The sequence below is a fragment of the Strix uralensis genome, chromosome 2 (genome assembly GCF_047716275.1).
Source record: "Strix uralensis isolate ZFMK-TIS-50842 chromosome 2, bStrUra1, whole genome shotgun sequence".
Classification (NCBI taxonomy): Eukaryota; Metazoa; Chordata; class Aves; order Strigiformes; family Strigidae; genus Strix; species Strix uralensis.
The window spans coordinates 137,205,900-137,226,025 of NC_133973.1; the positions used below are offsets into that span (position 1 = coordinate 137,205,900).

The 20,126-nt window shown below is 51.3% G+C and overlaps 3 protein-coding genes across 11 annotated transcripts in view; 2 read left to right on the plus strand and 1 right to left on the minus strand.

Annotated features, from left to right (window-relative positions):
* Positions 1–44: 44 nt before the first annotated feature.
* On the plus strand, positions 45–14,708 carry PAAF1 (proteasomal ATPase associated factor 1). Of its 4 annotated transcripts, none has more exons than XM_074860577.1 (12): positions 52–127; positions 212–252; positions 770–873; positions 1,579–1,668; positions 5,264–5,362; positions 6,040–6,190; positions 8,306–8,500; positions 8,840–8,931; positions 11,187–11,302; positions 12,388–12,470; positions 13,141–13,223; positions 14,621–14,708. In XM_074860577.1, the coding sequence occupies exons 1-12, from the start codon at positions 81–83 to the stop codon at positions 14,645–14,647; spliced, it is 1,128 nt and encodes a 375-aa protein (XP_074716678.1). In that variant the 5' UTR covers positions 52–80; the 3' UTR covers positions 14,648–14,708. The 4 variants fall into 4 exon arrangements, with proteins under 4 accessions (XP_074716679.1, XP_074716678.1, XP_074716677.1 ...); XM_074860576.1 differs by lacking the exon at positions 14,621–14,708 and adding an exon at positions 14,109–14,543; XM_074860578.1 differs by lacking the exons at positions 770–873; positions 14,621–14,708 and adding an exon at positions 14,109–14,540 and having other exon boundaries at positions 45–127.
* Positions 14,709–14,754: 46 nt separating this feature from the next.
* On the plus strand, positions 14,755–18,905 carry DNAJB13 (DnaJ heat shock protein family (Hsp40) member B13). 2 transcript variants are annotated; one of them, XM_074860581.1, is made up of 8 exons: positions 14,755–14,826; positions 15,069–15,172; positions 15,497–15,658; positions 16,158–16,315; positions 17,360–17,473; positions 17,850–17,963; positions 18,058–18,134; positions 18,633–18,905. In XM_074860581.1, exons 1-8 carry the CDS (start codon positions 14,759–14,761, stop codon positions 18,784–18,786), a joined length of 951 nt encoding a protein of 316 aa, XP_074716682.1. In that variant the 5' UTR covers positions 14,755–14,758; the 3' UTR covers positions 18,787–18,905. The 2 variants fall into 2 exon arrangements, with proteins under 2 accessions (XP_074716682.1, XP_074716683.1); XM_074860582.1 differs by lacking the exon at positions 14,755–14,826 and adding an exon at positions 14,827–14,869.
* Positions 18,906–19,607: 702 nt separating this feature from the next.
* LOC141939896 (putative mitochondrial transporter UCP3) overlaps positions 19,608–20,126 on the minus strand; it is a 56,822-nt gene continuing 56,303 nt past the window's right edge. For all 5 annotated transcript variants that reach the window (XM_074860575.1, XM_074860574.1, XM_074860572.1 and 2 more), the window contains one exon: positions 19,608–20,074. In XM_074860575.1, the coding sequence (XP_074716676.1) occupies positions 19,969–20,074 (106 nt within the window). In that variant the 3' untranslated portion in view covers positions 19,608–19,968. The remainder of the gene's footprint in view (positions 20,075–20,126) is intronic.

The following is a 20,126-nucleotide window of genomic DNA, read 5'->3' on the forward strand; positions in this document are numbered from 1 at the left end:
GACGTCTTCCTTTTCCGGTTTTGCCCCGCGGGGGCTGATGGGAAGGAAGGAGGCGGAAGGGGTGCGGGTGCCTCGGCAAGATGGCGGCGACGCTGCGCATCCAGAGCGACTGGAGCCAGGTGCTGAGGTGGGCACGGCCTTCCTGGGTCCCTTCCTTTAGTCCCAGCCTCTTACCTTGCTCCGCGCTTACCGCCGCTCTTTTTCTCCGCAGGAGGGACGAGGGCGAGGCCTGGCTGAGCTGCCGGAGCCCTGGTGAGTGCTGAGGGCCCTGCAGAGGCCTCGGAGGGAGGTGGGCTGAGGGGGTATCTGGAGGGCTTGAAGGACTCGTGTAGGTTAGAAGGGGGTGAGGGTGATTGTGGGGGGTGCCCTGTGGGTTAGGAGGGGGTGAGGGCGGTTGTGGGGGTGCCCTGTGGGTTAGGAGGGGGTGAGGGCGGTTGTGGGGGTGCCCTGTGGGTTAGGAGGGGGTGAGGGCGGTTGTGGGGGTGCCCTGTGGGTTAGGAGGGGGTGAGGGCGATTGTGGTGGTGCCCTGTGGGTTAGGAGGGGGTGAGGGCAGTTGTGGGGGTGCCCTGTGGGTTAGGAGGGGGTGAGAACGGTTGTGGGGGTGCCCTGTGGGTTAGGAGGGGGTGAGAACGGTTGTGGGGGTGCCCTGTGGGTTAGGAGGGGGTGAGGGCGGTTGTGGGGGTGCCCTGTGGGTTAGGAGGGGGTGAGGGGAAGGTGAGATGAGGCGGGTCTGAGGGGTGGCCGAGCTGATGGCTGCTCTCCCCACAGGGAAGCCGACCCTGTATGGCAGCCTGACCCGCCGCGGGCTCAGCACTGGGGGCGTCCCTGACATCGTGGCCTCCGAGGGCTTCGTGGTTGGGGAAGTCACCAAGGTGCCAGGGCTGAGGTGGAGCGGGGGTTGGTAACCATCTTCCATGTGCGAAGGGGTGATACTCTTATGACAGTCAAAATAGTAGCCTAAAGCTGTTGTCCAGTCCCCTGAGTGGTCCTATCCAGCTGCCCTGGGCCTCCTGCCTATGCAGTGCCCTGGAGTTGGTCTGTAGCATCCCATAGTCAAGCTGGGGCTATGTGTCATGGGTGGCCAGGCCGTAGCAGCTGTCCCTTGCCACCCAGGGCCTGCATCTTGAGGATCACAGAATCCCAGAATCATTGAGGTTGGAAAAGCCCTTGAAGCTCCTCCAGTCCAACCATGAACCTCACCCTGACCGTTCCCAACTCCACCAGATCCCTCAGCGCTGGGTCAGCCCGACTCTTCAACCCCTCCAGGGATGGGGACTCCCCCCCTGCCCTGGGCAGCCCATTCCAACGCCCAACAACCCCTTCTGCAAAGAAATCCTTCCTAAGAGCCAGTCTGACCCTGCCCTGTTGCAGCTTGAGGCCATTCCCTCTTGTCCTATTGCTTGTTACTTGGTTAAAGAATGTGTAAGGAGATGAGCCCAACGCTGCACTTTCCATCAGTCTTCAGGCTGTGAGAGACCACAGCCAGGTCCAGATTGTAGTTCTACCTTGGCAGCCTTTGTGTTTCAGTAAGATTAACAGCACTTCTAATTCTTTATGTTCTCTCTTTCCTCCTCTAGAAAAGCATTCTCATTTCTTGTCCTCATGAAAATGTGTCCACAAAGTTCCTGGCTCCATACACAACTTTTTGTAGAATTCATCAGAAAAGTGTAAGTAACCTTGCCACGTGAGTGGGAAATAACTGGAAGCGACCATGAACTTTCACAGTGTGTCGCTGACCGTTGCGTTCTCGTTCTGAGGGGTGGCCTGCAGCATGACTTTGCGTGTGAACTAGGTAATAAAATGAATCAGACTGTAGAAACTTGGGAAACTTGATCATGGTTAAGTTTACCCCCAGAAAATATCTCTAAAATTGTGTAGACTGTTTTCTGGCAAATGATCTAATTTCTGCTTCCTTCAGGTCCGTGACAGATCCCCGTTTAAAGGAATAAGATGTGTAAATTAGTGTGTCAAAAACCAAGATAAAAATAAGAGGTTCTAGGCACTGAGCTTTTCATCTATGACTGGTTCAAATCTATTCCCAGTTTGCAGTAGCTCTTTGCCCCCATGTAGTGAAGTTGTCTGTCTTTGATATTTGCTCTATGAATTTCTGGTTTAGGGGCTGGAAATTGAATGTTGTATAAACTCATCTTGACCTGGTGGGAATTCAGAGACCAGAAAGGCCGAGCTTGTGTTAAAAAAATAAATAAATTGCATGAGCTTCTCACTTACTTAAAAGCAGTTCTGCTCATTTTGCTGAATAATCTTCGTTATTGCACCCCCATTGATCTGGGGGTTCAACAAATACAGCTTCTCGCTGAACAGTGGTGCAGAAAGGCTGAATGTGACCTGAAATTTCACTTCTTCACTGAAGAGAAGCACATAGCTTGGCTTTGCTGGAAAGTAGTCTGTGCTTTGCCTGAACACTTAACCCTATGTGGAAATGATCCGAGAAACTAGAGGGTGTGTAGCCTGCAGGTACAGCCAGCTGCCCTAAAGAGAGTCGTCTGAAGGCTCCTGGAGAAGTTTTAGTACACTTGTCTCATGATTTATTGAGTAAATTGTTGTGATAAACCCGGCTGAAAATGCTGAAAAGTCAGTCTCTGTTAGTGAAGCTCAAAAGCGGTATAAATCAAGGTGCGTTTTGACATAAAGGCAATTCTGCATCTCCACAGCTGTTTTAAGAGGAAGTGGGGCTCTGCTGAGAGATGGAGCTTGGCAGTAAGGCAGCTCCGGAGACAGAGGTGAATCACTTCTCTGAGCTTTGTGCTACTTAAGAGTCCCCAGCTGCCCTTTTGTGTGATAAATGGAATCAACATTCAAAGCACAGCAAAATGGAAATGCAAGCGTAAGTGTTTAGTCTGCTGTCAAATGGGTGTGATGGGTTACAGCTGCACTGCAGATCTCTCCTCTGGAAAGCAGCTGAAGCCATAGCTATTAATATGTAGATGAGTTTAAAGCCGGTGTGGACTAAGCTCCAGTTATCCTTTTTACCTGCTGCCTCTTGTTCTGAGCACTTATGCTTGGCCCTGCCTGTTTACATATCCCTCCTGAAAATGTGGGGGTACGTCAGATGTCAGTGAGGCTTTTTGTTCCTGCTTGAATGACCTTCACAGGCTTTTTTTTGTTTTTAACTAGGGAGCAAATTACCACAGACTGGTTTGTTATATAAAATGCCACTCATGTTACAAATATATTTCTCACATTACCAATATGTAAGTCAATGTACTTAACAGCCATTCTAACAGCTAAACCATTACTTTGTGCTCTTATTTAAATCTTCTAATTCCTGTTTTAATCCCCAATTATTTTTTTTCAAGTGGAGGTTGCGTATTGATCCTGCACCCTCTTAGAATTAGTTGTGATTTGAGCTGTCGGAGCTTTTGAGGAGAGCAGGTTGGTCTGACTCTTGCTTGAATAGGAAAACTTGTGACTGAAGTGTGACATATGTCCCCACAAACCCTGGCTGATGCACGTGCAGCAATAGGATGCCACAGAACGTCTTCCTTAACATCTGGAAACAGCTGGAGATTGATGCAGGTCTGTTATGTACTTGGTCTGCCCGAGAGCACTGTCAAATCTCAGGCTTCCAGCTGTCAGTTTTTCTTGGCAAAGTCTCTCAATCTACTCGTATCTTCAGCTTTCCCTGTGAACGTGGTAGTAAATCCAACTGTCTCTCTGGGCTGGCTGCTAGCTAAGGGTGAGCACCTGCAAGAGGATGGACCAAGCCCAGTCCTGTTTGAGAGCAGTTAATTGTTCAGAAAAGCTTTTAATCTGAAGCCTGGGATGAAGATGAGCAGCCTCATCCTTTACCTGACCCAGGTCCTTGGGACCGACAGACTGTGCAATTTAAGACCAGAAACCTGCTCTTTGTCGTGGTGGTGAGGGGTTGGAATGACAGCGGAACCGTGATCTGCCTTTCTCGTGGTGGATCTGCGTTTCTCATTTCTGTCAGTGGGTTTTACCACTGTAGGATTTTCTTCTAATCCGCAGAGTGCAAACGCAATTATTAGGAAGCTTTTGGAGGTAATACAGCATGACTCAAGAATCTAAATCTTGCAAGACAAGGCAGCTATTCCACTACATAGCTGTGATAATTGTATTGTTTTTTGCAGAATGCAACACTAGTGTTAACCTTTGTTCTAACAAAACCTATATAGTTGTTTTTTCAGCCTGTTTAATGTTGCTGCAATATGTATTGGAAATATCTCTGTCACTTGGAAGACATTAATTGTTCCTTTCAAGGCTAGAATACTTGTTATACAACCAAAATGCATCTGCCTTTCCCAAATGGCAGCAGCGATGCCTGGCGTCATGGGAAAGGCTACCCTTTTGCAAGAATGTAAGATCAACATCTGCTCTCTTCGAGAGTATTCAGCTCTCCCCGTGTTTGTGCACAGCGGGCAGTTTTTAATACCTTGGTGTGACAGCCTGTGTGAGGAGTTTGCCTGCATAAGGAACTACTTTTGAGTCAGTGTTCCAGAAAATTTAGGCTGTGCCGTTGGCTTCATAAATATCTCAAACAAATGTCTTGTGGGCTTGTGAGTTGGGGCGCTCTCAAGCTGGCCACTTATCTCAGGCTAGCGTGGAACAGCTTGGCTCAATTTCTTAGCTGTGTACAGGAGTTGCTAGAAAAATCCAGATTTCTGCTTCACCTGGGGTAAACCTGAAATACAGCTGCTGTCTGTGCAGGCTTCTGACTCAGCATTTCTTGTTCTCCCTGCTTGCGGATCTCTGCAAAGTCACAGGAAGAGAATAACAATTTCTCTGTCAAATGTGGTGGCAATTACAAGAAATCTGGGGTGCTTCGTGCCAGGTTACAGTCACCCAACTCATCCGAGCCCTGGCTGCGGGTCAGCCCAGATCAGCAGCTCGCTCTTGAAGGAGGAATGCAGCAATCTGTGTAAACAGATAAATTGAGGAGAATTTTTTTTTGTTGCCCTTGTCCTCTAGAAAAAACCTGCTCCCCAGGATCCGCTTGGTTTTTGATTTCTTAAGGGCTCAATTAAGATCTCATAAAACATATTGAGAGGGTGATGCGAGAAAGCCTGCCAAGTCCTTGCTGAACTGTTAGGATATTATCAGGCTGAAACTGTTAGCTAGGAGTATGGAAGCTCTTTGGGGTGTTTTTAAATGAGTCCAGCAGTATATCTTGGGGAGGTAAGTGCTGAAGGCTTCCCCCAGTACAGAGTTACACTCTTGAACAGAAATACCTATATACGGGGTGGTATAAAGCTAACTTTTGGTGGTTTTACCCTCCTGCAGATTACCTGTCTTGATATTTCCAGTGGTGGAGGGCTTGGCGTGTCTACCAGCACAGATGGGACCATGAAAATCTGGCAGGCTGCGAATGGAGAAATAAGAGTAAGAATGTCTAGCCTTGTTGTGTGTTGTGTGACATTACTGAAGTAATTTGGCCGTTACTTGGGTCAGGCTGCGCTCTAGGGCGGGCAAGAATCTGACTTTTGATTGAAAAGCTAATTGAAACTTGACATCTCGGAGGCTTTAAGTCAAATCTGTGGGAAAGTGTGACTTCTCCCAAGGGAAATGATGCTCAGCAATCCGGAGAGGAGTCCCAGGGTGAAAATGAGAATGGGTAGTTAGGAATGACAGCTCCTAACCTGTGTGGTACCAGCTCAGAATTTCTTCTGCAGTAGAGATGATGTGAGGAGAAAAGACTCCTGCCCGTGATGGATTAACCGCATCGTGGCTAGCTGCCTTCCCAGTTAAGGTGTTTCTTGTGGAGCTTAACCTGTCAGCTGCTTGTTTGGCAGAGGATAAAGACATTTACCCTGTTATTAGAAACAAATGTAGTATCCTTTGTTATGTAATTAGCTATTGAAATGGTAGAGGGAGGCCCAAAGTGTACCTGTTAGCTCTTTGACTTCAGACAAATCCGTTCCAGGAATGCAAACGCAGAGGATTTGAGCTTAATCCTCTGCCCACCTGGAAAAGCCAAGTTTTCCAGTGTCATAGCTCAAAAATTGCTCGGCATAAGGATGATAACAATGGAACTAGCACGTAGTTCTTTGTTTTTCCAGAGACTATTGGAAGGCCATGTGTATGATGTGAATTGTTGCAGGTTTTTCCCATCGGGCCTCGTGGTTCTGAGTGGGGGAATGGATGCCCAGCTAAAGATCTGGTCAGCAGAAGATGCCAGCTGCGTAGTAACATTTAAAGGTCACAAAGGAGGTACAGAGTACTCATCCTTTAAAATGCTTGATCTGCCGTGTGTATAATTGCCTTGCACCTGAGAGCTAATGTTCAGTCACCAGCCTGCTGCATTTTGTGCTGTACATTTGTTTTTGATGTCCGGGGTATCTTTATCAAGCTCCCAGAGTTAAGGACTTGTTGTATTAGACAGGTGAAACTGTTTCTCTCGCCAACCTGCATTTTCTTTGTTAATTAAGGTAAAAAGAGGGAGGAAGCAGTCCATTAGCCTGGTGTGAGTGCCAGAGGAGGAGGCAGAGCACATTCTGTTCCTCCAGGGCAGTCTCCACTCTCCAGAGCTCCGACCTGTGTTCAGGAGCCTTGCTGCCTGCCCTGGAAATGCCTCCTGCTTGCAGCCAGGTCATCCTGTTTGCCTTCAGTTGCTCCAGAGCTGCTTTTTTCTTTTTTTTCCCCCCCCACTTGCCCAGAAAAGCATATAGCAGTTTATTATTGACTTGCAGAACTCAGACAGGCAGTTACCTGCCTTGAAGACGTCTGCTGTTGAGTAAGGCACAGCAAGAGCAGCTGCAAGGATACTTAAGTGATTATTTCTTAAGAAGGGCTGCAGTAAACTTGTTCAGCCTGTGCTGAGGGCAGGTGTTCAGCTCTGCCCCTGCTGATGGTCTCGCTGCTGAAAATGAGAGTAAATTCTTCACCCTCCTCGTGTCCTCATGTGGGGGATGCATTGGCCACCTTGCGTGGTGAGTTTAGTGCTGTTCTGTGCATTCAGGGTCTACACTACAAACTCCTCCAGTTGATGCTGTCTTAGTCCTAGCGAAGACCTGCAAGGGATGGAAAATGAGCTACCCAGAAAGACCTCTGAGAGCTGTGATCAAAGCAAGTTCCTGGACAAAGCCCCTGTTAATCTTTGGGGAGAAGATTTGTTTTCCAGGCCCCCTTGTTCAGAATCAGTGTGGATTTATATGTAATATTTAAGCAGGCTCCCATTTTACTCCTGTTTACACTTGGCCTGGAGCACAGTGAAGCTGTCTTGTCATGGTGATTGCTGCTTAAGGGATGCCCATGTGAATGCTTGGGTGATCGTGAGCAAGTCCAGGTGCATTGTGGATGTGGCATCCGCATGATGCCACAGACGCCCAAAGCCCTGCCCCAAGTTATCTCCTTCATAAGCAACTAACTGCTCCGTACAGGCTCTTGTTTTCCGTGTCTCATGAGGTGCAAGGCTTCATTGAAAAGGTCAATAAGCGACGTGGCTGACAGCCCAAAACTTGATTAACTCGGAAAGTTGTCTTGCACTGAACCTGCTGTTGTTCCCGTGTGATCTGTTGGTGTGGATTCTAAATACTTTGCCACAAATGTCCTGTAAACAAAACGTGGCAGGCGGTGTAACAGAGCTTTGGTCAGAGTGATGCTGGCTGATCTCCCGATGGCTCTGAAGTTTATTCACTGCTTATAACTCTAGCCCAAACTGCTGCAGTCAGTTTGCTTGGCTTATCCTGTCGTTTGAGCTTGTCATGTTTAATGACTGCTTCTGTAGGGAAAGCATCAATTAAATCTTCTAATCATCTGACTGCTCCCTTCCAAAAAACCTCTGTGTCATTTTTCACATCTAGACTAAACATCCCACAGTGAAATAAAAGCTGTTAGGGGATGTTGGCACCTGCAAAAACTGCTCTTTTGATGTTGCTGTAGCTGGATAATGTGGATGCTGCTTGTGCCACACAACTTCTGGGATTATCCAGAGCTGGACTTGGCAATATTTTAAGAGTGCTGGGCTAGACTGTTTCCTGCCCAAGTCGGAGGTTAATTTTGGAGGTAGAAACTCAGCAGCAGCTGCTGTATCAGCTCAGTCTGAGGCGAGGGGTTGCCGATCATTTTATTGGTAACATCTTGCCTTTGTGCCAGGCAGTGGCTCTCGCTCTACCATTTGCTGGGAGCTGCTGCCTTCCACATACATTTTTTTTCTAGATGCCGTGGCTCCCTACCCCACGTTGCACCCCACACAATTTGCCTGTGTGTGACTGGTGCCGCTCTGGGGACGGTGGTTTGGGGCTGCTGGTTGTGTTCGCCTTGGGATATGAGGTTCTTTGTCTATCTACCTTCCACTGTCTGATCATGGCCTTTGCTTTGATGCAGGTATTTTGGACACTGCCATTGTGGATCGGGGAAGAAATGTCCTTTCCTGCTCTAGAGATGGCACCGCCCGTCTCTGGGACTGTGGAAAATCTGCCTGTCTGGGTGTCATCGCTGACTGCGGCTCTCCTGTCAACGGCATCGCTGTGGGCACTGCTGACAACTCAGTGAACCTGGGCACGCCTGAAAAAGCTCCCAGTAAGGATCTTTCTCTTAAAATTCACCTTCATCCCCCTGTCCCAAACTGCTGAGGTTTGTCACCAATAATCTCGAGCGCATGACTTGCTGTTGTGTGCCCTTGTACCACCTAGGGAAGGGAATCAAGCACTCCAGTCCTGAGGAGGAATTGAGCCTCATAAAGCATTTTTGAGTGATTAATACTGGGGTCTCCCTGATCACTGGCCTGCCTTGCTGGTGTCTGAGGGTCTGGAGGAATGTTGCTGTAGGTTAAGCAGGGGTGATCCAAACTGTCAGGTTTTGGTATTATCGAGGTTTGTTGGTAGCCGCTGCTGGAGTTAACTGTTGTTCTTTTGTCAGGTGAACGTGAGATTGGGACAGAATGGAAAATCCTGCTGCTGGCTCGAGAAGACAAGAAACTTCAAGGAGTGGGACTGCAGAGCAGGCAGCCGGTAAGGAGTCGGAGACTATCAGAAGTACTTGCCTGGGAGAGTGCTCTGAGATGCTGCTATAAAATCAGCTCCACTGCCGTTGCAGCAGCTCCTTGGTTTATAAGCTGCTGTTCATGTGGTTGTGCAGAGCGCTGGGCTGAGGAATTGAGTCAGGTTAAAACTAATGTAGATGGCTGAACTGGTTAGTGTTAATCCCATTCCGTTCCCCTGGTGAGGTTCACTGTGTGGCACAGAAAAGGACAAAACCAGGCTGGAGGTGCGGGAGGGCTTTGGCCGAGGTCTTACACTGCAGTGTATTCTGTGGGGGACAGACTAAAACCTGGTACAATAAAGGGATGCATTCCCATTCTTTCTGCTGGCTGGATTTCTATGTGAGGAATAAGAATTGCTCACTAATTTAACCCAGGAATGGGGAAGATTATTTAAAACTGGCCAGTAGATGTCATTGTGAAAACAGGAACTGCAGGCTGCCTCACACAGCCGAGGTGTGAAGTTGCTGTTTATTCTGGCAAGGGTTTTAAGTAGGGTGTGAAGGGGACCTCAGGTGGTCACCAGTCCATCTTATCTCCCTCCTCTTGGCAAAGGGAGATGGAGATCTTGGGTACTGCAGATCTTATCAGGACCATCTTGGGCAGTAGGACAGGAGCTCCTGATGACGTGGCAGATTGAACCATTGTCTCTAAATTGGAGAGACGTGGATTTGATGGATGGAGCACTCGGTGGGTAAGGAATTGGCTGGGGGGGTCACACTCAGACTTGTGGTCAACGGCTCGATGTCCAAGTGGAGAGCAGTGACAAGGGGCGTCCTCATGGGTCAGGGCTGGACCGGCGCTGTTTAACATCTTTGTTGGGGATATGGACAGTGGGGCTGAGTGCACCCTCAGCCAGTTCCCCGCCAACACCGAGCTGTGTGGTGCGGTGACACGCTGGAGGGAAGGGATCCATCCCGAGGGACCTGGGCAGGCTGGAGAGGGGGGACCCTCTGAACCTCATGGAGGTCAACAAGGCCAAGGGCAAGGTCCTGCCCATGGGTCGGGGCAATCCCAGGCACAAATCCAGGCTGGGCGAGGAGTGGCTGGAGAGCAGCCCCAAGGAGAAGGACTTGGGGGGGTTGGGGGGTGGAAAACTGCCTGTGAGCCAGCAATGTGTGCTGGCAGCCCAGAAAGCCACCCGTGTGCTGGGCTGCACCCAGAGCAGTGTGGGCAGCAGGGCGAGGGGGGGATTCTCCCCCTCTGCTCTGCTCTCGGGAGACCCCCCTGCAGTGCTGGGTCCAGCTCTGGGGGCACCAACAGCAGAAGGACACGGACCTGCTCGAGCAGGGCCAGAGGAGACCATGAAGATGCTCGGGGGGCTGGAGAAGCCCCTGTGAGGACAGGCTGAGAGAGTTGGGGGGTTCAGCTGGAGAAGAGAAGGCTCCAGGGAGACCTTAGAGTGGCCTCCCAGGACTGAAAGGGGCTACAGGAAAGCGGGGAGGGACTTGTCATCAGGGGGGAGGGATAGGACAAGGGGGAATGGGTTTAAACTGAAAAAGGGGAGATTTAGATCAGATCTAAGGCAGAAATTGTTCCCTGGGAGGGTGGTGAGGCCCTGGCACAGGTTGCCCAGAGAAGCTGTGGCTGCCCCTTCCCTGGAAGGGTTCAAGGCCAGGTTGGACGGGGCTTTGGGCAACCTGGGCTAGTGGAAGGTGTCCCTGCCCATGGCAGGGGGGTGGAACTGGATGACCTTTTTTAAGGTCCATTGAAACCCAAACCAGTCTGTGATTTCAGGAACTGCTTGTGGTGTTTGTGGTGAGTAAAATTTAGGTGGAACAGATATGGTGGAACCAAGGCTGGTCAGTGAGATGGCAAGGGCTCACCTGGAAGGAGCTCACAGCCTCTGTAGTGATGACTGCAGCTCTGGCAGGAAGGAATGGTCTTTGCAGATCTGGTCTGGCTGCTCCATGGGTGTCTGAAGATTAGTTTGAGCCTAGCATTGGTTCACCTGTCACAGTGACACATCCTTTCTCCACAGGAGACCCAGGAGTGTTCACTGACTGCACTGTCTGTGCTGCCTTGGCAAGACTGATCCTGGAGCGCCCTTCTGCTCGTCTTGGAGCAGAGCTGAGGGGTTAACCTAGCTCTGGCTTTGCCAGTTTGTGCCATGACTCATGAAAGCCACTGTACTGACTGCTAAATAAGTGATTGCTTCCATCTTCTGGGTGTCCTGTGTCCTCATCTGTGACTGTCTGACACTTGCATTTGCTCCTGTGTTCTCAGGTGTTCCTCTTCGTTGGCTCTGATGCATTCAACTGCTGCACATTCCTCTCGAGTACCTATATCCTCGCAGGGACTCAGGATGGGAACATATATCAGCTGGATGTGAGAAACACAAAGTGAGTGTCTGGGACTGCACATATTTCAGCAACAGCTAGTTTTTTGACTGGGAAAGAGAGACAAGTTGAGGGTGCTGGCAGACAGTGCCCCTTCTGAAGGGTGGACACAGCCCAAGCTGTGGCACCGTGAGCTTCTCCGCCTCCTGTGGATGTTTCTTTCTCCTGGGGGCACTGAGGAGGATACTCTTGCTCGTGTTGGTGATCTAATGGGATGTTCTCTGGAAAGTGCCTCCTAAAAGACTACAGGCTCTGTGCAGGTTCCTTAGTTACTGAAAGGTTTTTCAGTCTTGATTTGTGACCAGGGGTGCTCTTGGCATAGCCTTACCTCTCAAATAATTGCTTTATAGATAGAATTGTATACTGAAAATTTAGATAGAATTGTATACTGAAAATTATATCTAAAGTTATGCTCATGTACTGTGCATGTTATGTTACATATGAATATCTGTGTGATTATATACAATCTATGGACATGTGTATGTAGGGAGTTTTAGCAGAAAACTTCTGAACAGCTGTATTCCTCCCACCAAAAGCACTGTCCCTTCCTCCCCTTCACTGGGGACACTTAACTGTCTGTGTAGGATGTTACCATTTAGCCTGATCCTCGTCCTAGCACTAGAGTGAGATTCCAGCACAGGATCTGCTCTAAGTTGGTTTCTATTAGTGTCAAAGGCCAGCTCTGAGCAGGGAGACATCCAGATGGTGCTTTTGGGTGGGGGCTGGGGAGGCTGGCACTGAAGTCTGGGGAGTCTTTCATGCTGGATGAGCTCCAAGCTTTTGTCTGTGTCTTGGTAAGGATAATCCCTGTCTGTAATCCACCATGAAGGCGTGCTGGTGTTCACCTGCTAGCTAACTTTTTCTTCCCCCTTTGATCCTTGGGCAACATCTGTGGGAAAACCAGTGCTGATTTCCATCTGCCTCTAGAGGACAGAGACTCTTTGCAAACCACCGATTAAATCCCCACGTCCTGTATGTTCTCCTCATGTATCTTTTAACTCAGATTTTTCTTTCAGTGTTCACACATTGGAATGGGCTTTTGACTACAGACCACAATACTCATTCCTTGTTTCTGCTCCTTTTTGTAGCACTCCAATCCAGGTCATCCATAGATCAGGAGCACCAGTGCTTTCGCTGCTCCCGTACCGAGATGGATTTATTGCCAGCCAAGGTAACTCGAGTGCTGTGTTATAACAGTACAAATTGTATAATTGAATCGAGGAGTTTTGTGGGTATTGCTCTCTTAAATGTAAGTGCTGACTGGCTGGGGAGAGTGTCCATGGCAAAAAGGTGATGTAGTAGGAGCTATATTTAAACTGTATATCTTTAAACTGACAGAGGGGAGATTTAGATGAGATCTAAGGCAGAAGTTGTTCCCTGTGAGGGTGGTGAGGCCCTGGCACAGGTTGCCCAGAGAAGCTGTGGCTGCCCCCTCCCTGGTAGGGTTCAAGGCCAGGTTGGACGGGGCTTTGGGCAACCTGGGCTAGTGGAAGGTGTCCCTGCCCGGGGCAGGGGACTTGGAACTGGATGATCTTTAAGGTCCCTTCCAGCCGAAACCATTCTGTGGTTCTGTAATATTACATGGTTGCTTTTGGCCTCGTGATTTTGTTTTTTCCTGTGTTCCTCCAAAACAGGGCCTCAAAGTCCCCTCTCAATGTTTAGAGCCTTCCCCCATCTCTCTGACATCCTCACGGCACTTTTCCCTCTTCCTGGGAACTCCATACCTTGTGACCAGGCATTTCTGATGGGCCTGTTCAGTGTTGTTTGTAATTAAGAGCATGGCTTATTTCACTAACTAGCTGATGTTCCTTCCTTGCTTGGTATCTCTTCTGCTCGTGTAGGTGATGGGACCTGCTTTATCGTTCAGCAAGACCTTGATTATGTCCTCGATCTCACCGAAGCAGACTGCGACCCTGTGTACAAGGTAAGGAATATGGCGTATCCCCCAAGATAAAGGGTGTAGGGAAAGGTAACGTCAGGTAGCAGGCAGCTGCCTTTATCTCGAGATTTGCAGCCTTCACAACGGGTTCCTTCACACAGTTGACTCTTAAGCTTTTTTTTATTTTTCCTAGCTGAATGATCTTAATATTTTGCATAAACAAATCCTCTGTGGTATACACTGGCATTATCTCCATCATGCAGGAGCAATACTGAAGCAGTGGAGTAGCTTGGTTGTGGGAGTAGCTGTGGCAGAGCTGTGTTTTGTAAAGAAGTGTGAATTAATTGTGCTCAGAGAATCATCAGGGTAAAAGCAGCAGCTGCCTGTCTTCTCTTGTCCCCGGGTGACACGAGACCAGAAAGTAGGTCTTGCTGTTGTATTTCCAGACACCCGGCTGTGCTTGCACAGGCTGGGGAGGGTGACTTGGTTTCCCTGGGCTCTCAACCTGGTAGTGCTGGTAGAAAATAGCTCTTGTTTTTAACCCATTCCAGCTCTGTGGTCCTGTTCCTCCTCTCCTAGCCAACATGCACCCTTAAGGGTAACACTCAGCCTTGCATGGGAGGCTGAGATTTTACCTGCACAACTCATCAGCACGAGCAAAACATGAGAAAAGTGTGAAAAAAGTCTTTTTTCCCTTTCGGATCTAACAGAAGAACCCTTGTGCGAGCACTTAGCTGCTCCCTAAGCGCCTGGTGAAACCTTGAACCTGTTCTTTAAAACCTGCTAATCCTGTTTTAGGGGACACTCACTTCCCCTTCCCTCTGTAAAAGTCCAACAGGAAAGCTGATCTCTGAGAATTTCACTTTTAACTGTCACTTAAGAAATACTGTGCTTAAATACTACTTCTTATTTTCCCCCCTTCTTTTTCAGGTAGCTTCTTGGGAAAAGCAAATTTACACGTGCTGCAGAGACGGGATAGTGAGGAGATACCAACTTTTTGACCTTTAAGTGTTTGGATTGGCCAAATAGTGGAGAGATGTGTCAGAATAGCTCTTATAAGCTTATTTTCCTGTACAGTGTGTTTGAGATGTGTGTATAGAGAAGTTTCTGAGGTAGTTTCTGAGGCTGTTGTGATGACCAGGCTCTGCACAGAGGTTTTTGGTGACAGGTAATATTTCTTTCTACAACACAACTTTGATGATTTTTAATTCGGAGAGCGGCTCTGAGGCGTTGGAGATTGGATCTTGTGTTGCAACAATTTTTTTCACTGCTGCAAAACTGCTGTTTCTAGGGGGGAAAAAACCTAAAAGATAAAATCGGGGTGGGGAGGGAGGGGAGCAATGAAGGTGGCTGTATCACAGGACTGAAATAAAGCAGCTGCTTTGATAACACCTGTGTCGAAATTTTCCGAGAAAATTTATTTTTTTTAAAAAAAAAAAAAGGTAAAAGAGGGAGGGGCAAGGGTGTGAGGGGACGGCCAGAGTGCGGCAGCGCGCGGGAAAACCAGAACTCCCATGGTGCCCCGCGCGGTAGCGACCCGGAAGTGCCACTCGCCGCAGTGACCATAGCAACGGGCCGCCATGGGGCAGGACTACTACGCCGTGCTGGAGCTGGGCCGCGACGCCACGGCTGCTGACATCAAGAAAGCGTGAGGGCCCTTGGCCTTGGCGGGGACCCCGGGGCCTGCTGGGGTGGGGGAGAGGCCTGGGGTGGCGGGAACTGGGGATGGGGTGGCCCTTTGCTGTCCCCCTGCTTCCCCCCACCCCCAGCAGGGGCCTCCACGGGGGAGAGGGCCTGGGAGAAGCTGTGAGGGAGCAGCCTGGGACAGGGGTGTCCTGGCACCCCGGGGCTGGCTGCGAGGCCAGGGTCTCCCCTCCTTTCCCCTCATAGCTATCGGAAACTGGCCTTGAAGAACCACCCTTTAAAATGCAAGGAGCCTTGGGCGCCGAGGAGGTTCAGGGAGCTGGCGGAGGCCTACGATGTGCTCAGCGACCGTAAGTAGGGAGATGGTTCTCTTCCATGGAGTTTAGGGGCTGGACGGGGGGTGAAGCGTCTCTGGTGTGGCCAGAGGGGTGCTGAGGTCTGTACCCCCAATCACTGGTATGCCCAGGGAGGTGGCGTCGGCTCCGTGACCCACAGCCAGGCTGAGAGCGGGCACACGCTCCTGCTTCCATCCCACCTACTGCTGTTCAAAAGGTGGTGGGGAACCCCCTTCTCCGGCTTCCAGCCAAGCAAAGCCTGGATTTCAGGCTGGTGCTCTCCCCCAGCACCCAGCATGGGAGAGCGTGGCCATTCCCAACTCCTCCTTGTTCCCCAAGCCATGAAGAAAGGCATCTACGACAAGTTTGGAGAAGAGGGGCTCAAAGGCGGCATCCCCTTGGAGTTTGGTGGCGAGAACCCCTGGACTGCTGGCTACGTGTTTCACAACAACCCTGACAAAGTCTTCAGGGAGTTCTTTGGTGGAGACAACCCCTTTGCGGGTAGGTGCGGAGGGGCTGGGGGGTGGCCCAGGGCCCCACCTGTGGCTGCTTTAGTGCTGTGGCCACCGCCAGCTCTGAGCTTTAAGCTTTACGGAGATGTTTCCCTGCCCAGCTACTCTCAGGTCCCCTCTGGGGCTGCAGGTTCCCAGTGCTTGGAGGTTAGATCCTGACTTCCCCCAGTCCCCCCTGGGTGAGAGGCCTGGGGATGTGTGGTCAAGCTCTTGGCTTTCCCCAGCTGCTGTTGTGACCCTTTTTTTAGAGGATTTCTACCAAAAAGAGGGGTCAGGTTGGTAAGACTGCTGTAAACATGTTAGCAAGATAAAAATGCTCCTGGAGAAAAACACTTCAGCTGGAGGGGGAAGGTGGTCCCAAGCAGAAGCAGGTGGGAGGTGTTGAGGTGGCATATTTGGGGTGCTCAGCTTCCACAATAAGGAGACCCCGGAGGACCCCCCCGACATCTGATCCGAGTGCAGTGACCCCCCTCTGCTTGCTCGTGCAGAGTTCTTTGCCGAGGACGGCTCCGAGCTGATCCTGCCCTTTGGAGGGCTGCGAGGACGAGGAGCGATGAAGCAAGACCCCCCGATCGTGCGGGACCTCCACCTCTCCCTCGAAGACCTGTTCTACGGCTGCACCAGGAAGATTAAGATCTCCCGCAGGGTAGGGGCAGAGGGGGTGAAAGGGGGGTGCACCCCACAGGGTGGGGAATTTTGGGCTGGAATTTCCTCCTCTTGGTGTAGGATGTTTTGGCAGTGGAGCCTGAGGCTGAGGTCCTGCTCGGGGGGCTCGGCAGGGCACAGCGCTGTGTCCATGCCATGGGGAGGGATCTGAACCCAACCTACAGCCGCTCTGCTGCGGGGTGTGAGCTGCCCTTGCTCCCCTCTCTGCTGGCTCACACATGGCTGGGTGAGCAGAGCAGTTACAGCCCCCTTTTTGGGCACCTCGGTGTCCCAGAGCACCTCTCTGTGTTGTCCCTTAAGGGGATGAGAGCCCTGTGGAGAAGGACTTGGGGGAGTTGGGGGGTGGAAAACTGCCTGTGAGCCAGCAGTGTGTGCTGGCAGCCCAGAAAGCCACCCGTGTGCTGGGCTGCACCCAGAGCAGTGTGGGCAGCAGGGTGAGGGGGGGATTCTCCCCCTCTGCTCCACTCTCAGGAGACCCCCCTGCAGTGCTGGGTCCAGCTCTGGGGGCACCAACAGCAGAAGGACACGGACCTGCTCGAGCAGGGCCAGAGGAGGCCACGAAGATGCTGGGGGGGCTGGAGCACCCCCCTGTGAGGACAGGCTGAGAGAGTTGGGGGGTTCAGCTGGAGAAGAGAAGGCTCCGGGGAGACCTTAGAGCGGCCTCCCAGGACTGAAAGGGGCTACAGGAAAGCGGGGAGGGACTCTTCGTCAGGGGGGAGGGATAGGATGAGGGGGAACAGGTTTAAACTGAAAAAGGGGAGATTTAGATGAGATCTAAGGCAGAAATTGTTCCCTGTGAGGGTGGTGAGGCCCTGGCACAGGTTGCCCAGAGAAGCTGTGGCTGCCCCCTCCCTGGAAGGGTTCAAGGCCAGGTTGGACGGGGCTTTGGGCAACCTGGGCTAGTGGAAGGTGGCCCTGCCCACGGCAGGGGGGTGGCACTGGGTGATCTTTGAGGTCCCTTCCAACCCAAACCACTCCATGACTTGATGATCCAGCTTTTCTAACCCTCTTGCCTACCCCCCAGGTGATGAACGAAGATGGTCAAACGAGCAATGTCAGAGATAAGATACTAACGATCGATGTGCAGCCAGGGTGGAAGCAGGGCACCAGGATCACATTTGAGAAGGAAGGAGACCAGGTAATGAAGTTCTGGGCCAGGTTTCCCCGAGACCGACTGCTCTTTGCAGGTTTCCTGTTGCTTTGGGGAGTCGGCAGCGCGGCTGACGGAGCGACTCAGTGTTACTGTGCTTAGAAACAGCCCTTCCTGCCTGATTTTCCTTAGGATAGAGCAAAAATAATTGAAAGGGGTGGTTTTCTGCCTGGCATCACCCAGTCTGATTTCCTTTGGCTGAGTGGGAGTCTTTAATAGAAGACATTTTCTTCCTTTAAGAAAAAAACCCACCTTTTCCTTCTCTAACCAGCTGGAAGCAGGCATTTGTGTCACCTCTCCCTGTCTAAAATAATTTGTATTACATCACACTATTTCCAGATTTTTTTTTTTTCCTCAATTTTAGGGCCCAAACGTCATTCCAGCTGACATCACCTTTGTTGTCCAAGAGAAACTCCACCCCAGGTTTAAAAGAGCCAACGACAACCTCATTCACGTTGCTACCATCCCCCTGGCAGAGGTAAAGAGCCAAGCCCGGGGGACACGGAGCCAACCCCCCCACTGCTCTTTTGGGGCTGCAAATGCAGCTCCGTGTCCTGCTCCCCGCCCTGCAGGCGCTGACTGGCTGCACGGTGGATGTGAGAACGCTGGATGGGAGGCAGCTGAACATCCCCATCAATGACATCGTGGAGTAAGTGCCGTGGGGCAAACAGCCGGTGGGCTCAGGTGGTCAGATGGGGCTTTTCTCCAAAGCTCCGTAGCCAAGGAGCTGAATGGAGGAACTTCAGCCTTGGCCTGTTCCTTGGGAAAGGCTGAGGTTTGGCCGAGCAGGTCCTCATTGCCTGAATTACTGGAATTACAGGGCACTTCAAAAGCTTTTCCAGCAGGTTTGGGGCTGGGGGCACCCAGTCTGGAGGAGAAAGATGCCACAGTAGGCTACTCCTCTGCCCTGCGTGGTCACGTTGCTTGTGGCAGAAGCGGGGAGAGGGCTTGGAGGGGGTGGGTGGGGGACAGGAGTGAGATGAGGGCTGCAGGACACGGAATGTGGGGCCTCAAGGCTGGAAGAGGAGCTGGAGGAGTAAAAGCCCTCGAAGAACTGCGCCCAGAAGCGTGTGTGGGGCTCAGGGCCTGCGGCCCCCGTGTCAGGATCATCCCCCGGCTCTTCTAAGCCCCTTTCTTTGCGTTGCAGCCCCCAGTACTGCAAAATGGTGCCAGGGGAGGGGATGCCGCTGCTCCAGGACCCCCGCCGCAAGGGTGACCTCCTCATCTATTTCAACATCCGTTTTCCCCAGAAGCTCACGCCTGAGAAGAAAAAACTCTTGAAAAACGCCCTCCTGCCCTAGGGGATGGCGACCTTCCCCTTCTCTCCCTGAAAAAGCACTGGAGCCAGCACTTGACCGGGCAGAGGTGGTTCTAAGCACTCTAAAACAGAATAAGCACCCAGGAGGTGGTTTTTTGGTTTTTCCTGGTGCCTCGCAGATTTTTCTCCATCACTCCTGTGCCGCAGCGATGGGGGGCGTTGATGGAGGATTTTGGGGAGTTTATGGAGGATTTTGGGGGAGTTGGAGTACTCTCAGCAGGGAAAGCTCAGGGTTTGGGGGTGACTGCGCACAGGGAAAGTTAAAAAAAAAAAAAAAAAAACAAAAAACAAAAAACAAAAAAACCCAAAACAAACACCAAAAACCCTGGAACAAAAGACCCCAGGAGTTACTCAAAGTGGGAGGGACTGCGGGAGGACCCATGTTCGAGCCCTGGCGGTGGTGGGAGGGACCCGGGTTCGAGACCCCGCCACGGCGGGTTGGACAGAGGCGAGGTGGGTGGAGGGAGACTGGGCGCAGCCATCATCATGGCAGCAAGGCTGCACCCCCCCATCATGAGTGGGTGAGCCCTCTGGGGGGTCTGGGGGTGCCCCCCCCCATGGAGGGGGGCAGCAGCTCTTTGCCCCCAGGAGTAGCACATGTGGCTGCGAACTTGGCTTTAATATTTTTTTCTTCCCCCCAAATCACAAAAATTATCCTCCTAAAGCTGCTCCCTGATAGCACACGACACCGGGGGATGCTTTTGCGTAAGGCCTAGGTCCCCTTTTCCAGCAGCACCCCAGGCCTGGGAGAACAACCCTAAACCTGCCCCCCCCCCTGAAAAAAGGTGAGGGAGCCCCGAGCGCTGCTGCGATCAGACCCCATAGGGGTGGTTTATTGGAAGCGTCAGTCAGGAAGAACAGGAACCACCACATCCCCCGGCCCTCAACCCAGTCCCTTGTTCCCGCCAGGAAGCGCCGCTCTTCCTGGCAGCAAAACCTACAAATATTTTTTTCTTCCTCCTTTAACTTCTCTCTGGAAACGTCCATTTTCCCACCTTTTTCCCCAAACAGCCTCGTTTCTCCTCCCATCGTGCTGCTTCCTTGTGGGGTGTCCCTGTGGAGCTAGGGGGCTGGTTTGGTGTTGCTGTTCCCCTGCCACTTCATCAATTAATATAATTTACTCGTGCATCTCGCCACTGCTGACGAGAGGGGCTGGGGTGGGGGGTCAGGAGGGGCCTGGCCGGGCCAGCACCACTGCGCGCTGCAGCTGCTCGTAGGAGACAAACATCACCACGTTCCAGGAGCCGAGCCGCAGGAAGGAGGGGACAAACCTGTGCCGGGAAAAGTGGGTCCGTGGGGTACCCCCAAAGCCATTTTGGGGTG